This window comes from Prunus avium, chromosome 6 (assembly GCF_965620075.1).
Source record: "Prunus avium chromosome 6, drPruAviu1.hap1.1, whole genome shotgun sequence".
NCBI classification, from domain to species: domain Eukaryota; kingdom Viridiplantae; phylum Streptophyta; class Magnoliopsida; order Rosales; family Rosaceae; genus Prunus; species Prunus avium.
Window position 1 is genome coordinate 37,993,306 of NC_142289.1, and position 16,972 is coordinate 38,010,277.

Genomic DNA, 16,972 nt, shown 5'->3' on the forward strand with positions numbered 1-16,972 from the left:
TATATTTAGATGCAATTGTACATCTTTTTTTACATCTCTTGCAGGTGGGACCCAACTGCAAAAAGGTGAGGGAAAATGGAGAAAAGTGGCTTTACACCCCCGAAAATACACCCTCTCATTGGAGCACAAAGCGTATTTACACCCCCCGGAGGTGTAAAGAGGATGTAAAAGTGGCTTTACACCCCCGAAAATACACCCCCCCACTGTGGATGCTCTTAGTATGTTTATAATTAAACCAGTAAAAATTAGAACGCATACATTTTTAAAAATATATATATAAACAATAGTCTAAACTATAAAAGGAGGGAGTTTTCTCTCACATACACACTATCAAGATATCATGGAAATTCAAACATGAGAGTTGTAAGGCCTTCCATGCAGTTGAGAGGCTATTTGCCAAACTAATGTAAGTTTGAATGAACACAACATCAAGACGCATGGTTCACATTTTAGTAAATAAATTAATGGTCCATAAAAATTCCCTGTCACGGTGTCACCTAGGCTAGCCATATATAAAATGGTCCCCACCATCCTTGTACCACAGTAATATGAATATTCAAAGCTCAACTGATCACACTCATATATACATCATCGTACCAAAATAACCATGTGAAGATTAAATTTCCACACGTGAATTAAATTTGGTTATATGTATTGTGTATCACATGTGAATCGAGAAAGGGAAACTCGATTCTTAACACTTAGCATTCTAACATCAAAATTGAATGCTCCGTTATTGTAATGACCCTTTGTGACTATTTGTATTGGCCATTTGTGGCTAATGAATTTTTTAGTTGAATTATAAATGAAAATCCAGAATTTTTTATAATAAAAAAAACGCTTGAGCATTCAATTATATAGTCAAAAAAGAAAGGCAATGTACACCACTAAATTTTGAGGGTAACGACATGAAAAACCCGAAAAAAGAAATTATGTGAAAGAAGTACATAGTCAAATAAATGGAAATAAAATTAACAATATCATCAAAAACTGGTCCCTGACAGAAGGGCAATTTCATAACACAACGTGAAAAAGAAACTTGAAGCACATGCTCACTGAGCAGCTCAGCAACGTCACCGACCTTTACAATGTGGCCCTTGTTCTAGCTTGGCCTTTTCTTCGTTTAATTTGTTGGTTGGCCTTGAAAAGCCTTTGGTTGAGTTTAGTTGATGAGTAGTTTCAGTTCTTTCAGTCACATCCTCGTAGTTAACTCTTATTGCAACCAAGTCCAAAATTATAGTTTAATTAATTTTTTAATCATTAGTGCAAAAGGGTAATATAGTCTAGAAACTGTTTTAACCACACACAAAAAAAGAGAGAAGACAACTCCTCTTGCAAACGAACAATTATTTTTTAGTGTTTTAGCCATTTTTACGTTATTCATTTTCTTTTTAAATTTTAAATAAGAAAATTCAAATTTTTATTTTTATTTTTTCATTTAATTGTGACTAACAAGTGTCCACATTGAGTTGATTGAAACAAAATGGTTTTTTTTTTTTTTTTTTCAGAAAACAAAATAGTACTTTTTATTTATTTTATTTTTTTAAAGACATTTCCTATAAAAAGAAATCATAACATTAAAACTCGAACCCAGAATCTTTCTTCGAATAGCATAATAACATTTGCTCCAAATCACTACACTAATGTATCCAAGCTCTTTACTCACTATAAATTTGGCGGGAAGTCCATAGACTGAAGTTTTGGTCGCCTACACACATTTACAACAACTGTCTAACCACGCCCCTAATCTACACCGTCCATTTTCATCACATCTCAATTATCGTCTCTCAATGATTTTCTTTTTTCTTTTTTCGGTCGGTTCCATTTTATCCAAAAAAAAACATAGCCCGCCGTCAAACGGCTATGCAGGTGACCGCACCATAGATCTTACTGAGGCCTCCTCAGACTGTACCTAACAAAGCCCTAGCTTTCCTCCTTCTTCTTCTTCCTCCTCTTCTTCATTGTTCTGGTTTTTTTTTTTTAATTATTTAAATTTTGGGATTCTTGGGTGCAAATTTTATTGGCAATTGAGGATGGAACCTGGAGGTAGCAGTAAGAGCCAAACAGAGCCTAAGAAACGCCAATCAAAGACACCCAGAAAGCCCAAAGATAGTGTTCTTGAGCAGAGTTCGTCTCTCTCTCTCTCTCTCTCTCTCAGTTTTATGTATGCATGTATTGGTTCGAGTATTGATTGCATTGTTTTCAATTTTGTGCAGAATCACCAGCTGAGTTCTTTGCGGAGAACAAAAACATTGCTGGTTTTGATAATGTATGCTTTTGCTTCTCTGTTTTTATTGTTTTTCCTTTCCTTTTTGCTGAAGTTGATATCTTTATATTTTGTACTTCAAATAGTAGGATGTAATTGAGGTTGAATTTGTTTCCTAAAGTTTTGTTATGAATTCACAAAGTTTGATGAATTTGGGAAATCAATTTTGTTGTCTCCTATGCTTTTCTGATCATATGGGTTGGAAGTTGGCTTTTCCCCACTTTCTCATCACCACTAATTTAGTTTTCTCTCACACACACACATGAACTGAAAATTAAAATTCTATAAAGCCAGCTGTAAACTTTAGAGCATGGAAGAGAAAGTTCGTGCGGGCCTTAGCTTATTCTGAATGTTAATTGATTAATTCACAAAAGCAAAGGGCTTAGAATTTTTAATTGTGTGTTTTTTAACCTCCTTTTCTTCTTTGTGAATTTTCAGCCAGGAAAATGTCTTTACACTACTGTAAGGGAACTCGTCGAGAACTCACTTGATTCCACGGAGTCCATATCTGAGCTTCCTGTGATAGAAATAACGATGTAAGTACTTGCTAGTATATGTATATGAAAATTCTCAGGCATGTTGATTCATATGATGAGGGGTGAATATAGTTGATAAAGTTTGTCCATATTGACAGCGAATTTCTATTTATTTGAACTGAATCTGAATTGGCTATTACAGTGAAGATATTGAGAAAAGCAAGTTCAATTCTATGATTGGTCTTATTGATCGAGACCGTGTTGACGAGGCACTATACGATGATTATGAAACAGCTAAGGCTCGTGAGGTGTGCATACTTATGATGTGACTTTGTTGCTATGTATGTTTTTTCCAATTGCAGTATATTGTAGAGGTGCATCTAATTTTGTGGTAAAGCAAAGAAATCAAAAGCCTTGATACAACTTCTCCACCAGAAAAAGGGAAAATTCCTTGATGTATCTTGTATTGTGCATGTTTTGGTTTGGGATGTTTTAGTTTTCATTGACATTATTCTCTCTCTTTTCCGAAGTTTATGTGCTTTGTTGTATGTCTTGATGTGGGGATTCCGTCTTAATGAATCATACCCTGCCTCTTCCAATTACTTTACAAGTAAATGAACTTGTTGAATTTGAGAACACAATATATGAAGTATCAGATTCTGTGACTATTTCTGCCAACTCTTTTTGTTGTTGTTATTATTATTATTTGTTATTATCAAATTCTCATATATTCATTTTGTTATTTGTTCTTTCTATTCAGAAACGATTAGCAAAGGAAGCTCGTGCCCAAGAAATACAAGCAAAAAATGCTTCTGTCGGAAAGAAAGTCAAAGAGCCTCCAGCTTCAAAGACCATGAAGAGTCGAGGTGAGGCTTCATTTTACAAGGTTACATGCAAGGTATGATGTACTCCCCATCTAGAAATCTCCAAGCATACGATGCTTTCTTATTTGCATAATATGCATTGTTTTGATTCTCTACCACTGTAGCTCTCATGACTGTAATTGGTTTTAAAACAGGATAATGGAAAAGGAATGCCACATGATGACATTCCAAATATGTTTGGACGAGGTTCTGAAGTTTCTTTGCTAGAGTTTCATTTTATTTTTTTGTTTTAAGTAATAAACTTACATGATTTTGAATAATTGTTTCCAGTCATATATTAGCATATCACCTATATCACACATCTTTAATCTTGCTGTAAATATATGATTTCATGCAGTGTTATCTGGGACAAAATATGGCTTGAAGCAGACACGTGGGAAGTTTGGTCTAGGTGCAAAGATGGTATTTATTGGCATATCATGCATATGTTCGTGGCATTTCTTCTGTTATAATTTTCTAGTAGTTAATACCATGCACAGAGACTCACACTAAACTTATAATAATTCAATGCATCCTTTTTTTTCTCCCCAAGATTAATTGTGTGGGTTCAGTATTAGGATTTTATGAATTGCTACATGCTGAAATATTTTAGTTGGCAGCTGCCAAAGTTTGTAATAACAAAGTAAAGATAAAATGTTTGTAACAGAATATGTATGGAGGCAATACAATACCCATAGGATGTGCCCATACATACTGAAATGTCAACATAGCATTCTTGCTTGAGATGCTACTAGAAAAGAAACTCACCTCTGCATCACTGTACAATCTAGTTACTGTGCTTGCCTACTTTATCATTTGGATAACCCCAATGAATTACCAATGTTGACTTATGCAGGCATTAATTTGGTCAAAGATGAGTACAGGGCTTCCTATAGAGATCTCGTCATCTATGAAGAGTCAAAATTATATTTCATTTTGCAGGCTGGATATAGATATTCATCGGTATGACTTGAATGTAGTATAAGATATAGGTTATCGATGAATGCTTGTTTCCTGAATATGATATTTATTATATTTATCCGTATATTCATATATTTCCATATTATCATATGAATATGTTTACACCATGAGTATCAGGAATCTGTGATAATTTTGGACCGTAAATGCATATACTTTAAAAATTTAAGGTTTAACTTCTTGTTAAGTATCACACCGATGCTTCGTTTTCATGTTCAGGAACATTCCTCATGTCCATTTACATGAAAAGCGAGATAACAAGGACTGGTGGCATGGAGCTGAGATCCAAGTTGTTATTGAAGGAAATTGGACAACTTACCGTGTATGTACTGAATCACTGGCTAATGTCATATTAATTCGTTTCAGATTCATGTGTGCTTAACCATATATGTGAGGTATTGTGGGTATTTTTGACAGATATTGTTCAGTGACTAAGCTTGTTTTATTTCATTAGCTAATAAATCCATTGGCATTTGCAGTCGAAGATATTGCATTACATGCGACAAATGGCTGTTATCACTCCTTATGCTGAGTTTCTTTTTAAATTTGTATCAGATTCATCTGAGTAAGCACCCTCTCTCTCTCTCTCTCTCTCTCTCTCTCTCTCTCTCTCTCTCTCTCTCTCTCACACACACACACACACACACACACACAGAGGCATATTCAGAAGTTTATATCTCTTGAACGAATCTATACTGGCATTTTACTTTTCATGCAGTAAAAATGTCACCATAAGGTTTGCACGGAGAACAGATGTAATGCCTCCAGTGCCTCTTGAGACAAAGCACCATCCATCGTCTGTTGACTTATTGCTTATAAAGCGCCTCATTGAAGAAACTCCAAAGCAAAACCTTTTACAGTTTCTTCAGCATGAATTTGTTAATATACGAAAAGCCTATGCTGAACGACTAATTGGTAAGTCTCTGTCACTGTCTAGGAAGCACTAACACTACCCTAGGTTTTCCGTAACAGTGTCAAACATCTGGGATTTGTGGGGCTACTCCTTAGATGCTTAAGTTGATGTTTCTTCCTTTTTTTCAGGGGAATTGGGTCCTGAGTTCAGTCCAAAGATGCCTATTAAATCTATAACTTCTCAGCAAATTGTTCGCATCCATCAGTTATTTCGTCAAGCTAAATTTGATGATCCTAGTGGTGATGTAAGCATTTTTTGTCTTTGTTCATTATTACATTCAGTCAGCAAATAATTCCTATATAGTCTTGGCTATGTGGTTTGGCCCATTACTTAGTCACTGTTTTCAGTGTCTGAGTCCTGCAGGGGAGTACAATCTTCGTCTGGGAATTATAAAGGAGCTGCATCCAGACATGGTCGCGACTTATTCTGGAAGGTTGTTATAATTCTAAAGGCTTATTTACTGTAGCACCCCCTGAAACTTCGGTCAAATCTCACTTTACCCCCCCAAAGTTAAAATGACCCACTTAACCCCCTTGACCGTGGTTTTGTGTTCCACTTTCCCCCCACCGTTAACGCCATCCAAAAGACCGTCAAAAAAGCTGACGTGGCAGGGTCATTATGGTAAAAGATACAACAATAAAAATTCAAAAATCCAAAAGAAAAAAGAAACAAAAATTTTAAAAATTAAAGTATTAGTATGGAAAAAAAATATTAATTAAAATTAAATTATTATTTTAAATACTTATTTAATTAAAAAATTGAAAAATTAATATCAAAAAATTCTCTTCTTCTCCATCTTTCTCTCTTCCCCAGCAACCACCGTATAAACCACTAGCACCACCATACCCACATACCCAAACATCAAACCTACCATCTAAATCACCATATCCATCATAGAGGATTGAAAAATTTAAGGAATTGTTTTGAAGATCAAGGTACTAGAGCTCCCTGAGTTGGCATATAGAGAATGAAATTTTTCCTCGAAAACCATTAACTTACTCCAATCCTCTACCCAGATCCCACCCACACCCATCCCCCTCCTCAGCCACACTAACCCCTTAACCCACCTACCCCAGCCATATCCACCCCACCAACCCAACTTCAGACCTCTCTCTCGCCACCATCACCATCGCCACACCATCCAAGAAGCAGGGCAAACAAAACAACCACTTCCAAGAATGAAGGAAGAAGAAAGCCTCCTCTACACCCAGACCCAATCGGTCCAACTCGAAACCCAAACCCAATTTCTTCACTATTTGGGCAACACCCAGACCCTATTTTCTCTACAACGAGTCATCCCAAGGGTTTTTGAATAAAGAGAACTTCTCCACTGAGATCAAGTATAGGAAAGCCCTTGTTGGGGTTAATGACAGAATACTTGCCCATTGTCTGGGCTAATCGGCGAGGAGGTGGCTGGTAGAGGGATCGGGCTGTGGATGGGTGAGGAGGTGGCTGGGGGTGCGTGGAGAGGTTGGAGCTTTGATTATTTTCTGTTGGTTGGTTTTTTTCTTTTTAATTTAATTTTGTTATTTAAGTAGTAGTGACATAAAACAGATTGTAACAGACCCTCTTCGACCAAACAGACCCTCAGAACTCCAAAACCAAACAGATCCTCGTCGGCACAACGCTTTAGGTTTCGCTGGCGTCGTTTGGAGGCGTTGTTGTTTCGGCGGTGGCGATGATGGAAAGTCAGTCTCGACCATGTGATGGTGAGGGTGGCTTTGGGTTATGAAGTCAGTCTCGACCATGCGATGGTGAGGGTGGCTTTGGGTTATGAAGTTAAGGGAGGGAGAGTTCAAGGGAGAGAGATGGAGAAGAAGATTTTTATGTATTAATTTTTTCAATTTTTATATATTTTTTAACTAAACAAGTAATTATATTATTATATAATATATTTTATTCCACTTAAGCAAAAAAAGTGGGCCCTTTATATGACACATCATCACTTGTTGTAAAAAGTCTAAAATAGCCATGCCACGTCATCAAAACTGACAGAGTTATTAACGGAGATAACAGTAGGGGGTAAAGTGGAACACGAAACCACGGTCAAGGTGGTTAAGTGGGCCATTTTAACTTTGGGGGGGTAAAGTGAGATTTGACCGAAGTTTCAGGGGGTACTACAGTAAATAAGCCTATTTCTAAATTTTCTATTTCATGTTTCTTTTCTAAGAGTTATTGTACAAAGCTTACTGCTATTAATTTGTAATGAGTTTATTATTTGTTATCTGCTGATTTATTGACTTTGTACCTAAATGTCGATTCTATACTTCATATACTACAGTGCTCGAGTTTTTGAAGGCCACCCATTCATTGTGGAAGCTGGTGTCAGCGTGGGTGGAAAAGATGTCAAGCAAGTAGGTGATTCTTTATTAATTTTGACAGTCAATATAGACTTAGGAATTAACAAATTGAAAAATGGAATTTTGTTTTTATCGCTTTTGTTTTCTCTAAGATGCAATTTTACCTGATTACTACTTGAGTACTACAAATTGTATGTTAGACTTTAAGTTTCAGTTTCTTTAGCTATTAATCCAATGACAACATTCATGAAGCTTTCCGGTTTATAATTTAGGGTTTGAATATTTTCCGATTTGCAAACCGAATTCCACTTCTTTTCGAGCAAGGTGCTGATGTTGTCACCAGGACCGCTCTTAAGAGAATCAAGTGAGTCATAGAGAAATTTCTCATTGTACTTTGTAGTTTTTATCTTTTTTGTTGAGACTGCGTGGAGAAGAAGAGGGGCTTTTTGGTGATAAAAAATACCACAGATGCTAGCTTGAAACTTCACTAAGACAATGTGACTATATTCTTTCAGTTGGAGTGGTTACAAGATCAACCAAACTCAGGATAAAATTGGTGTCTTTGTGAGCATTGTAAGCACCAAAATACCCTTTAAAGGAACCGGGAAGGAGTATATTGGAGATGATATAACTGAAATAGCTTCAGCTGTCAAGGTAGGTGGCTTTATTATAATGTTTATCTTCATTCCGGTATATATATAAAACCAAATTATTTAACAACAATACCTCTACAGTCTGCCATTCAACAGTGTTGCATCCAGCTAAAAACCAAGATAGTGAAGAAAATCCAAGCTCGTGAACAGCAGGAGAGAAAGCGAAGTTTGAGCATGTAAAACAAATCAGTCATTTGGCCTCTATTCCTGTTTTTTCATGAATGCTCATTTTCCCCTTCTGCACGAATTGAAACAATCTAACTGTCAATTTGCAGGTATGCCGATAATGCTGCTACTGCTGCATATAATGTGTTGGAGGCAATGGAAAAATCACAGGCATCAAAGAAACAACGTTATGAGGATAAGGATGCAGAAATGCATAAGGAAATATTAACACATAGTACAGTTAGAAAAGAAACGCTCCGGGAATTATATGAGGAAATATCAGCTGGTGCAATTACAAAAGAAATGCTCAGGGAAAAGCTTCTACAACATGTTGAGCAGGTGAGATGATGCCTAAGTGACTTGATATGTGTCTCTCTATAACAAGTTTTTTTTCTGCTCGTTCTGTTTATTTATATACTTTAGGTGGGAGGTAGGCATCCACATAACAAGATTAGGCATGTACTAACCTTGTGATCAAATTTTGTAGGTGGACTATGAAATGGCATTGGAGTATGCTACACATAGCGGAGTGAGTGAGGAACCCAGAGAAGGCATATTTATACAGTCGTTAGAAGCTGCAGAAGATAACTTTATGGACTTGCATAGTCCTGCATTTGTCTTTCGGCTCTTCTGCTAGGAATTTGTTGGAGGATATTAAAGATCTTCTAAGTCATGTCGCACTGCAGCTGTGTATGGAAAATCTTGATGTTGCTGTTTGATTCAAATTATTCCAAGTTTGTTTCAAAATATGTTCTTTAAATCTAACAATTCATAAGGCATCTTTTGATCTACTTCTCAAGCTTAGTTTCATTCTTCATTAATTGCAATTGCCATTGTTGCTTCTGTTTACCTTCAAGATTTTACTCATTTCATCTACCCGGACATTCAAGATTTCACAATTGCAATAAAAGTTTAGGTCTTAAGTTTTCTCATTGGTACTTCATGGAATAGAATCGTACTCTCTAAGAGACTGCATGTCATTGTTCTTCCGACTGGCACCACATGTGCCATTAGCATGGGTGGCAATCTCACTCTCGCACACGACGCAACAATACAACTTGAAAACGATACATGGGTAGGTTAGTGTCAACATGAATAACTAAATTGCGGCACAACAAACACATTTTAGCTAGTGTCATATGAAAAATACAATTCATCTCCGTTTCTTTTATAGTTTTTTTTTAACGATGTTTGTATTATATGAATTATTGTATAATATAAGTTTGTATCTTTTTATGATTAAGTCATTTTTCATTGTATAATATTAGATAAATCAGAGGTTTGGTTATGAAATAAAGGAATGTTACACAAACACGATATGATTATAAATGGATGAATCCCAACAACCTATGATTATAAATGGATCTCTCGCCGAGCCAATAGGGCCGTTGCGGCTATTGCTAGGAGGACCAAGTGCGATAAGGTTTGGCTTGACATGCTCCTTTGGTGACGTCCTAGTTTGTGGCCCTCTAGTTTCTGTTATTTTCTGCTTTCTTTTTCTCTAGCCTGTCTCTGTGGTTTTTTTCCTGCTTGCTCCTGGGCGGGTCTGTCCCCTAGGCTGCTATCCTTTTCATTCCATGTTTCTATTCCCTTTGGGTTGTTTTCCCTTCAATGAAGTTTCCCTTTCGACCAAAAACAAAAGGAAAACGATTACAAATGAGTTAATAGCCTTTCGACACGAACAGGACCTCTACAAATGAGTTGGGCTACAAGGCCAGAAACTGTTTGTAATAGCCCTCTCAACTCGCTTGCCTTTTTGTTTGTTTGGGCTTCACGCCCCAAAAAGAAAAAAAATGGTCTTTTCTTTTTTTTGGTCGGAAAGAAAAAGGGTCCAACAGACTTCCCTCCGTCGCTGCATTGATAAAAAATAATAATAATAAAAAGCCATCAAAATAAAAACCTATGCCCCACTGCTCTCACTCTGTCACCATCTTTCACTGTATCGCAGAATTTCCAATTTATAAGCATATAACCTAAGAAGCACGGATACGGCAGTTAAGGTATGTATCCCGTGTCTGATATGCTGCGGGATACGATATGCAGTGGACACGTACGGATACGTGATGGATATGTATCCGAGTCAAGGGATACGATCAACGACAAACAGATACGCGTATCTGACATTACAGATACGATTTAAGGATACGTTTTAAGAGAGAATTAACATTCGGCAAAAATTGGAAGTCTTCAAGTATACGAATTGTCCTTTCCTACCAGTTTTGGGAATCAGATCTTCTTCTTTTTCGGAATCAAATCTTCCTCTTCTTCTATATAAATAACAAAGCCCAGCACAGCACCACCATAGTCAGATCTTCTTTTCTTCTTCTTGAATCTTCTGGTGTGGTGGTTGCTGTGGTGTTCTTGAATTTTCTTCTGATTTCTCTTCATCGTCGGCCTGGGTATGTTCTTCTGTTTGTTTCTGAGCTTCTCTTTGTTTTCAACTTTTCACTGTGGTTTGTCTTATGTTTTGTTTTGTCTTTTTTTGTTTTGGTCCAGATTTTATCCTTGGCTTTTGTTTATTGACGATTTCAACTTTCAATAAACTTTCAATAAACTTTCAACTTATTAAAAGCAAGTCTTTATTAAAATAAAAAAATATAAAAAAAAGCAATTCATTATTAAAATTTGAGTTTGGTATATGAATTTGAATTTTGATGTTAATTAAAATATGTTTTAAATTATATATATTGTTATTATTATATTTTAATATAAATTTTTAATTGCCGTATTCATGACGTATCTTATCTTAATTTTTGGAGATTTGCCCGTATTCCCGTATTGTGTCGTATGGTATCCTCGTATCCGTATCCGTGTCCGTGCTTCTTAGCATATAACTAACGGAGATAAAGCAAAGATCCATTGCAAATTTGGAAGACTCAAAATCCCAGTTGCTAGATTTGCAACAAGTAAAGCAAGAAGTGCAGTTAGGCTCTTCAAAATGGGAGAGGCACCCCAGATTGCCATTCTTGGAGCTGGTACCTTTATGAGGACCCAATACATTCCTAGGCTCGCTGAGATCTCTGAGCTCCTCCTTCTTAAATCCATTTGGAGCCGTACAGAGGTACTTCAATTTTTTCGTCTTCCTTTTTATCGTTGAATTAAAAGATTTAATCTTTTTTCTTTCTTTTTTTGGGTTTGATTCTAGGAATCTGCTAGAGGTGCCGTTGAGATTGCTCAAAAACATTTTCCAGGGGTAGAATGCAAATGGGGTGATAAGGGTCTTCAAGAAATTATTGAAGATAGTTCAATTCTTGGTGTTGCAGTGGTTTTAGCTGGCCAAGCTCAGGTATAAAGAAAGAATAAAGCTTTGCTTCTTTCTCTCAAAAAAAAAAAAAAAAAGCTTGCTTCTTTTTGTTAATAAAAGAAAAAAAAAACTAAAGCTTGTTAGACCAAATTTTACCTTTTTGGTAATGTGCATTAATGAGGAATGAGGATCTTTGTTAGATGACTAGAATTACAGGAATGCTTTATATAGTTGGATTGACTAAAAGTCTGTTAGTTTTAATAATAACTCGAGCAGGTTGATTTCTCATTGAGGCTGCTCAAGGCAGGGAAGCATGTCCTTCAAGGTTAGTTCTAGTTTCTACTAATTGATAGTTATGTGAGGATTTGAAACTCCATCTCCCTCCACCCCCCATCAACTGCCAGGGTGGTGCATTGTTTTCTATTTTACTGAATGTCTAAATATTATGATGCAATGATAGTTCAATCTATACAGTACAATGGACTAAGACTTTCCCTTTGTTTGTGTCTACTGTCTCTATTCACTATTGTTTGGCTGGCTTGGTGGGCTCAAAGAGAAACCTGCGGCAGCTTGTAAGTAGGATGCAATTTCGATTTAACTTAATGTGTTTTATGTTGCCTTTTTAATTTATTATATGACATTTTGAGTTGAAGATTCTGCTGCTTATTAGTCTGTTTATTGGCTACCAAATCTTCACTTATGATACAACTGCACCAAAGTTGAAGTTGATTTGTACAACTCTTTAGATGGTATATAACTTATGGTTTCTACCACATCCAAATTTTCTTATAATGTGTTGCAGCCTGTAGGGAAGAAAATAAGAAACAAAACCACTGTCGGATTGTGCCTCCTATTCACTATTCTTCCAATTCCTTTCTTCTTTGACCATCACCTCTAACATACACCACAACAATGCTTCTATGTTAGTATTAGAAACAATGGTAGACAAAATAAGGATATATGCATAAAAACAAAACAGAAAACACCATGGAGATGCAAAAAATATGAAAAGAATATAGGGTCCTCTTTCTCCACTAAAGCCTAGCATTGAATGGGACTAGATTAGCAGGTAACCTCTAAGCAGGAGGAATTACGTAACATGGATCTCAATCTCTGCCCAATTAATTCATGTTGGTTATCAAAATCATATGAGAATAATATTAACTTGATATAAACTCATCTATTCGAAATCTTAGTGAAAGACTGGATTTGTTATCTCCTGTTTGCTTTTCGTGAAAAAATACCAGTTGAAGCGGAGGGTTTCTTCAAATAGGTTCTATTTTGTGATGTCCTCTGCTTCCATCTTACACAGTCATGACCACTTTTGCACTGATTCTTATGATGTCCTTTTTTATTACTTATTAATATATTTTTTCACCACAAATCTTTCAATTATTTTCTCCTGTCATTACTTGGATTACAATTATATATATAAGTTGCCTCAAATGTGAGATAGTATATGATTGTTTGAGTTCAAAAGTTCAAAATTCTAAATTTCTGATTTAATAATGCAGCTACAAGCGAATTGGAAACTGCACTGTCAAGTTATAGGTCAATTTTTGCCAATATCCCTAATAAACCAATTTGGGCCGTAGCAGAAAATTATAGATTCGAACCTGCTTTCGTTGAGGTACTAGTATATTGATATTGTTAAATTATTTTTACTTTTTTGACTTAAAAGACCCTCATTGTCACTTTTACAGGGCAAGAAACTAGTGAATGATATTGGAGATGTGATGAGCATCCAAGTTATTGTTGAAGGATCAATGAACAGTTCGAACCCTTACTTCTCAAGCTCCTGGAGGCGCAATTTTACCGTATGTGCTTCCCATTTTCTCCCCCATTCATTAGTAATTACCATCAAATATGTACATATATATATATATATATATATATATATATATATATATATATATATATATATAATCATCTTAGTGAAAGCTACTTCTCAATGTAATGATCCTGCCTAGGGGTGGAAATTTCTGATACAATATGATAACACAACTATGAAAATGGCGATGTTAGGCACGGCCCTGTTCATGTCACAACCTTGTTAATCTGATTAATACAAGTATAAACAAGTCGTGTTTATTAGCATGCTTAATAGTTGTGTCTTGTTGACTCTATACAATCTACTACCTATTTACGCGTTTGAAGTAAAAATCTCTACTTCTAATGTTATATTTGATTTTTATAAGATTAATTGTAATAGGGTGGTGATTTTCCCACTCCCCTTTTGTCCACTTACACTCCCTTTTGTTTTTTAATAGTTTTTACTATAACAAAAAAGGGAGTGTAAATGGACAAAAGAGGAGTGGGAACATACAATTTCTAACAAAGGGAGTGTAAGTGGATAAAAGAGGAGTGGGAAAATCAGCTCCCTTGTAATAAAGATAAATAAATGTCTTCCCACGCTACTTTGGTTTCCTTTATCCACAAGATTGTCTCCTTTATGGCAGGGAGGTTTCATTCTGGACATGGGAGTACATTTCGTCGCTGGACTGAGGATGGTAATGTCACATTCTCATCAAAAAATGACTGTAAACTATGACTTTGGTTTCTTTGAAAGAATTTTCTGCCGCTTATCCAAGCATGGAATTTGAAGTTTTATCTGCTGAATTTATCATTCTAGTTGTACTTATGATGAAGTCTTTTTTAATACCACTTTCTCTGTAGATTTTCTCTTAACCTCCTTTTATTGTATGACTGAACTCTATATTGCAGTAGTCTCATAAATATTTGTATTTAGTGGCGTTCCTGTATGTGCATGTTTCCATTATTGCATATATTTCAAGACCGTGACCTTTTTTTTTAAGAGAATCTTGAGTTCTAAAACTTTTGTTGACAAACTGAAGAAGGTTGTAAAACTGTGAACCCTTTCTGGCTTTAAATGCAAAGACATAATGAATCTAGAGTAACTACATTCTGGGACTCTCATGGAATTGGGAAGTTCTCAGTAGATGCATATGTGTTACGAAACAGATAGGTGTTTCTGGGCCTATAGGTAAAGTGGTTATGGGGTTGGCCTGTAAATGCATAAAGCATGGTCAAGTAAGTTCACCTCTCTGTGTTATGATATTTTCATCAAGGCGTGAATCTCAATATATCCTGTTCATTGCAACAGCTTGCTGGATGTGAGCTAGTATCTGTGTCAGCTATAACCTCTCATGTTGACAAGACCTTACCTGCACCAGATAACATATCCTCTCTCTTGTAAGTTACTATTGGATATAGTTAAATTTGCAGAATCTGTTTTTTTTTTCTTATTGCACAAGAAAGATTCTAAATGTGACCTATTGGATTTCCTCTCCTTAGTCAACTGGAGAATGGATGTTCAGGGGTTTTTGTGATGGTAGTCTCCTCAAGATCACCCAAGGCATGTGGTAAAAATTAATTTCACATTATAATTCTGAATATGCATAAACTTTTATTTTTCTCATTTTGTCTTATACCATCAGATAGTTTGGCGATTTGTTGGCTTGAAGGGAACGCTGCAAATTGAGCGTGGAAACCAAGATGGACGGCATGGCTACCTGGTATGTTGAAAATCATCCTACAGTGTATTTAATTCTATGATGCTGGACATCAGAATGTGATGAGATTTGGGGTTCTTTTTCCTTTTTCCATCTCGAATTGTATTTAAATCACCTTGTAATAAATTGACAAGCTCTTGATCGCTTATGATACTGTGGCAGGTTTTATTTTATGGTTCTGATGGACAAAGCAAAAGCTCCTTCCACCAATTTAGCGGAGTGGATGAAGAATTCAAAGCTTTTATTAATGACATATCACAGGCCAATCTAAGGGTAATTTCAGATGTCAATCGTCATGCAATTTATGTGATTGGTTTTTAACTCTTATGGTCTCTACTGTGTCGGATTTTAGTTTTGACTCCCACATCCCCAACCCCATGTTGGTCTTTGCAGAAGGGGACTGGCTATGAAGCTGAGCCTCGCATGTCTTTCTTGGAAGGTGCCAGAGATGTTGCTGTTCTAGAGGCAATGCTTGAATCTGGAGGAAAGCAGGGGGTACCAGTTGATGTGAAAAACTTTCACTGAAGGATGAGATCTCTGCCCCTCTCTTCCCCCCACCTGCACCCCCGGTTGTAGCAGCTGGCAGTATGATTGAGATGTTTTATCAGTTCAATTTTTTATTGTTTAAGTTGAAATAAAAGGAGGAATGTAGTTTATGTAATAATATTCATCAACTGTATGATTTTTTTAAAGTTGGTCATTGCCTCTCTACGGATTGTAAAGGAGGAGCGTGTTGCTTCTGTAACTACATATTCATCAATAGAATTTTACTGATTTGTATGATTTTTGTGTGTGTCCATCTTCACTGTGACTATTCTCTTTGGCGGTAATTAAGGAAAATCAGACATTTTCACCTTCACTAATCTGTATGGAATCCTTTGAAAAGTGCCACTCTGGCTAATCTATACAATGCTTAAGGAGCCTCTAAGCTCTTCTAAACCATTGTCCTGCCACTGCCAGGCTGCTCAACAAGACTTGTTTCTTGAAAGCAGAAATCTTTCTTCTGCCTTCTGCTACAAAATTGTTAAATAATGGCAATGCTTTCAGTTCGAGTAAAATGCCTTCTTGCCCCATTGGCTAAGAGGCTGTAAGGCTTGTTTGGCTTTTGCATAACCTAAAGTGCATGATGTTGTTGGCCATACTCTCTTCCCTTCGAGGTTTTGGGAGTCTGGCTTGCCTTTATGTAAACACCTTTTTATTTTGACCTCTTTGTCCGCCTTGTCCGACAAGGTTTTCGTCATGTTACCTATCGTATTAAAAGAAAATTTTAAATTTTAAAAATAAAAAATAAAAATAAAGTGATTGATGTCCTGCATGTCTGGTAAAATTTGCCTGCATGGGTCATGAGTCATGAGTCATGACAACTGTTCGTGTCACATCAATTTTTGAATCATCTGTTACGATTTTGGTAAATTGATGGTTCTACCTAACACACCTATAAAAGATGAGACTCAAACTTCAATTTCAAAGAACAATTTTCTTCTTCCTTTTCTTCCCAAAACCTTTTTTTTATATATATAATAATCCATCAATTATTAACTCAAATATCTTCATGCTCACATTTTTCCGTCCTCTTTACGC

The 16,972-nt window shown here is 36.1% G+C and overlaps 2 protein-coding genes across 2 annotated transcripts; both read left to right on the forward strand.

Moving 5' to 3' along the window:
• The first annotated feature begins 1,790 nt into the window (after nucleotides 1-1,790).
• Nucleotides 1,791-9,418, forward strand: TOP6B (topoisomerase 6 subunit B). The gene is made up of 19 exons (XM_021945957.2): nucleotides 1,791-2,127; nucleotides 2,217-2,269; nucleotides 2,705-2,802; nucleotides 2,945-3,050; nucleotides 3,503-3,640; nucleotides 3,761-3,812; nucleotides 3,964-4,028; nucleotides 4,462-4,568; nucleotides 4,803-4,905; nucleotides 5,063-5,148; nucleotides 5,302-5,498; nucleotides 5,625-5,740; nucleotides 5,844-5,929; nucleotides 7,778-7,850; nucleotides 8,069-8,160; nucleotides 8,312-8,450; nucleotides 8,531-8,625; nucleotides 8,725-8,953; nucleotides 9,102-9,418. Exons 1-19 carry the CDS (start codon nucleotides 2,034-2,036, stop codon nucleotides 9,249-9,251), a joined length of 2,079 nt encoding a protein of 692 aa, XP_021801649.1. The 5' UTR covers nucleotides 1,791-2,033; the 3' UTR covers nucleotides 9,252-9,418.
• Nucleotides 9,419-10,617: 1,199 nt separating this feature from the next.
• On the forward strand, nucleotides 10,618-16,174 carry LOC110745805 (NAD(P)-binding Rossmann-fold superfamily protein). The gene is made up of 13 exons (XM_021945949.2): nucleotides 10,618-11,013; nucleotides 11,374-11,675; nucleotides 11,760-11,900; nucleotides 12,135-12,183; nucleotides 12,413-12,430; nucleotides 13,373-13,488; nucleotides 13,562-13,675; nucleotides 14,318-14,368; nucleotides 14,983-15,071; nucleotides 15,174-15,234; nucleotides 15,317-15,394; nucleotides 15,554-15,664; nucleotides 15,785-16,174. Exons 2-13 carry the CDS (start codon nucleotides 11,553-11,555, stop codon nucleotides 15,914-15,916), a joined length of 1,083 nt encoding a protein of 360 aa, XP_021801641.2. The 5' UTR covers nucleotides 10,618-11,013; nucleotides 11,374-11,552; the 3' UTR covers nucleotides 15,917-16,174.
• Nucleotides 16,175-16,972: the final 798 nt, after the last annotated feature.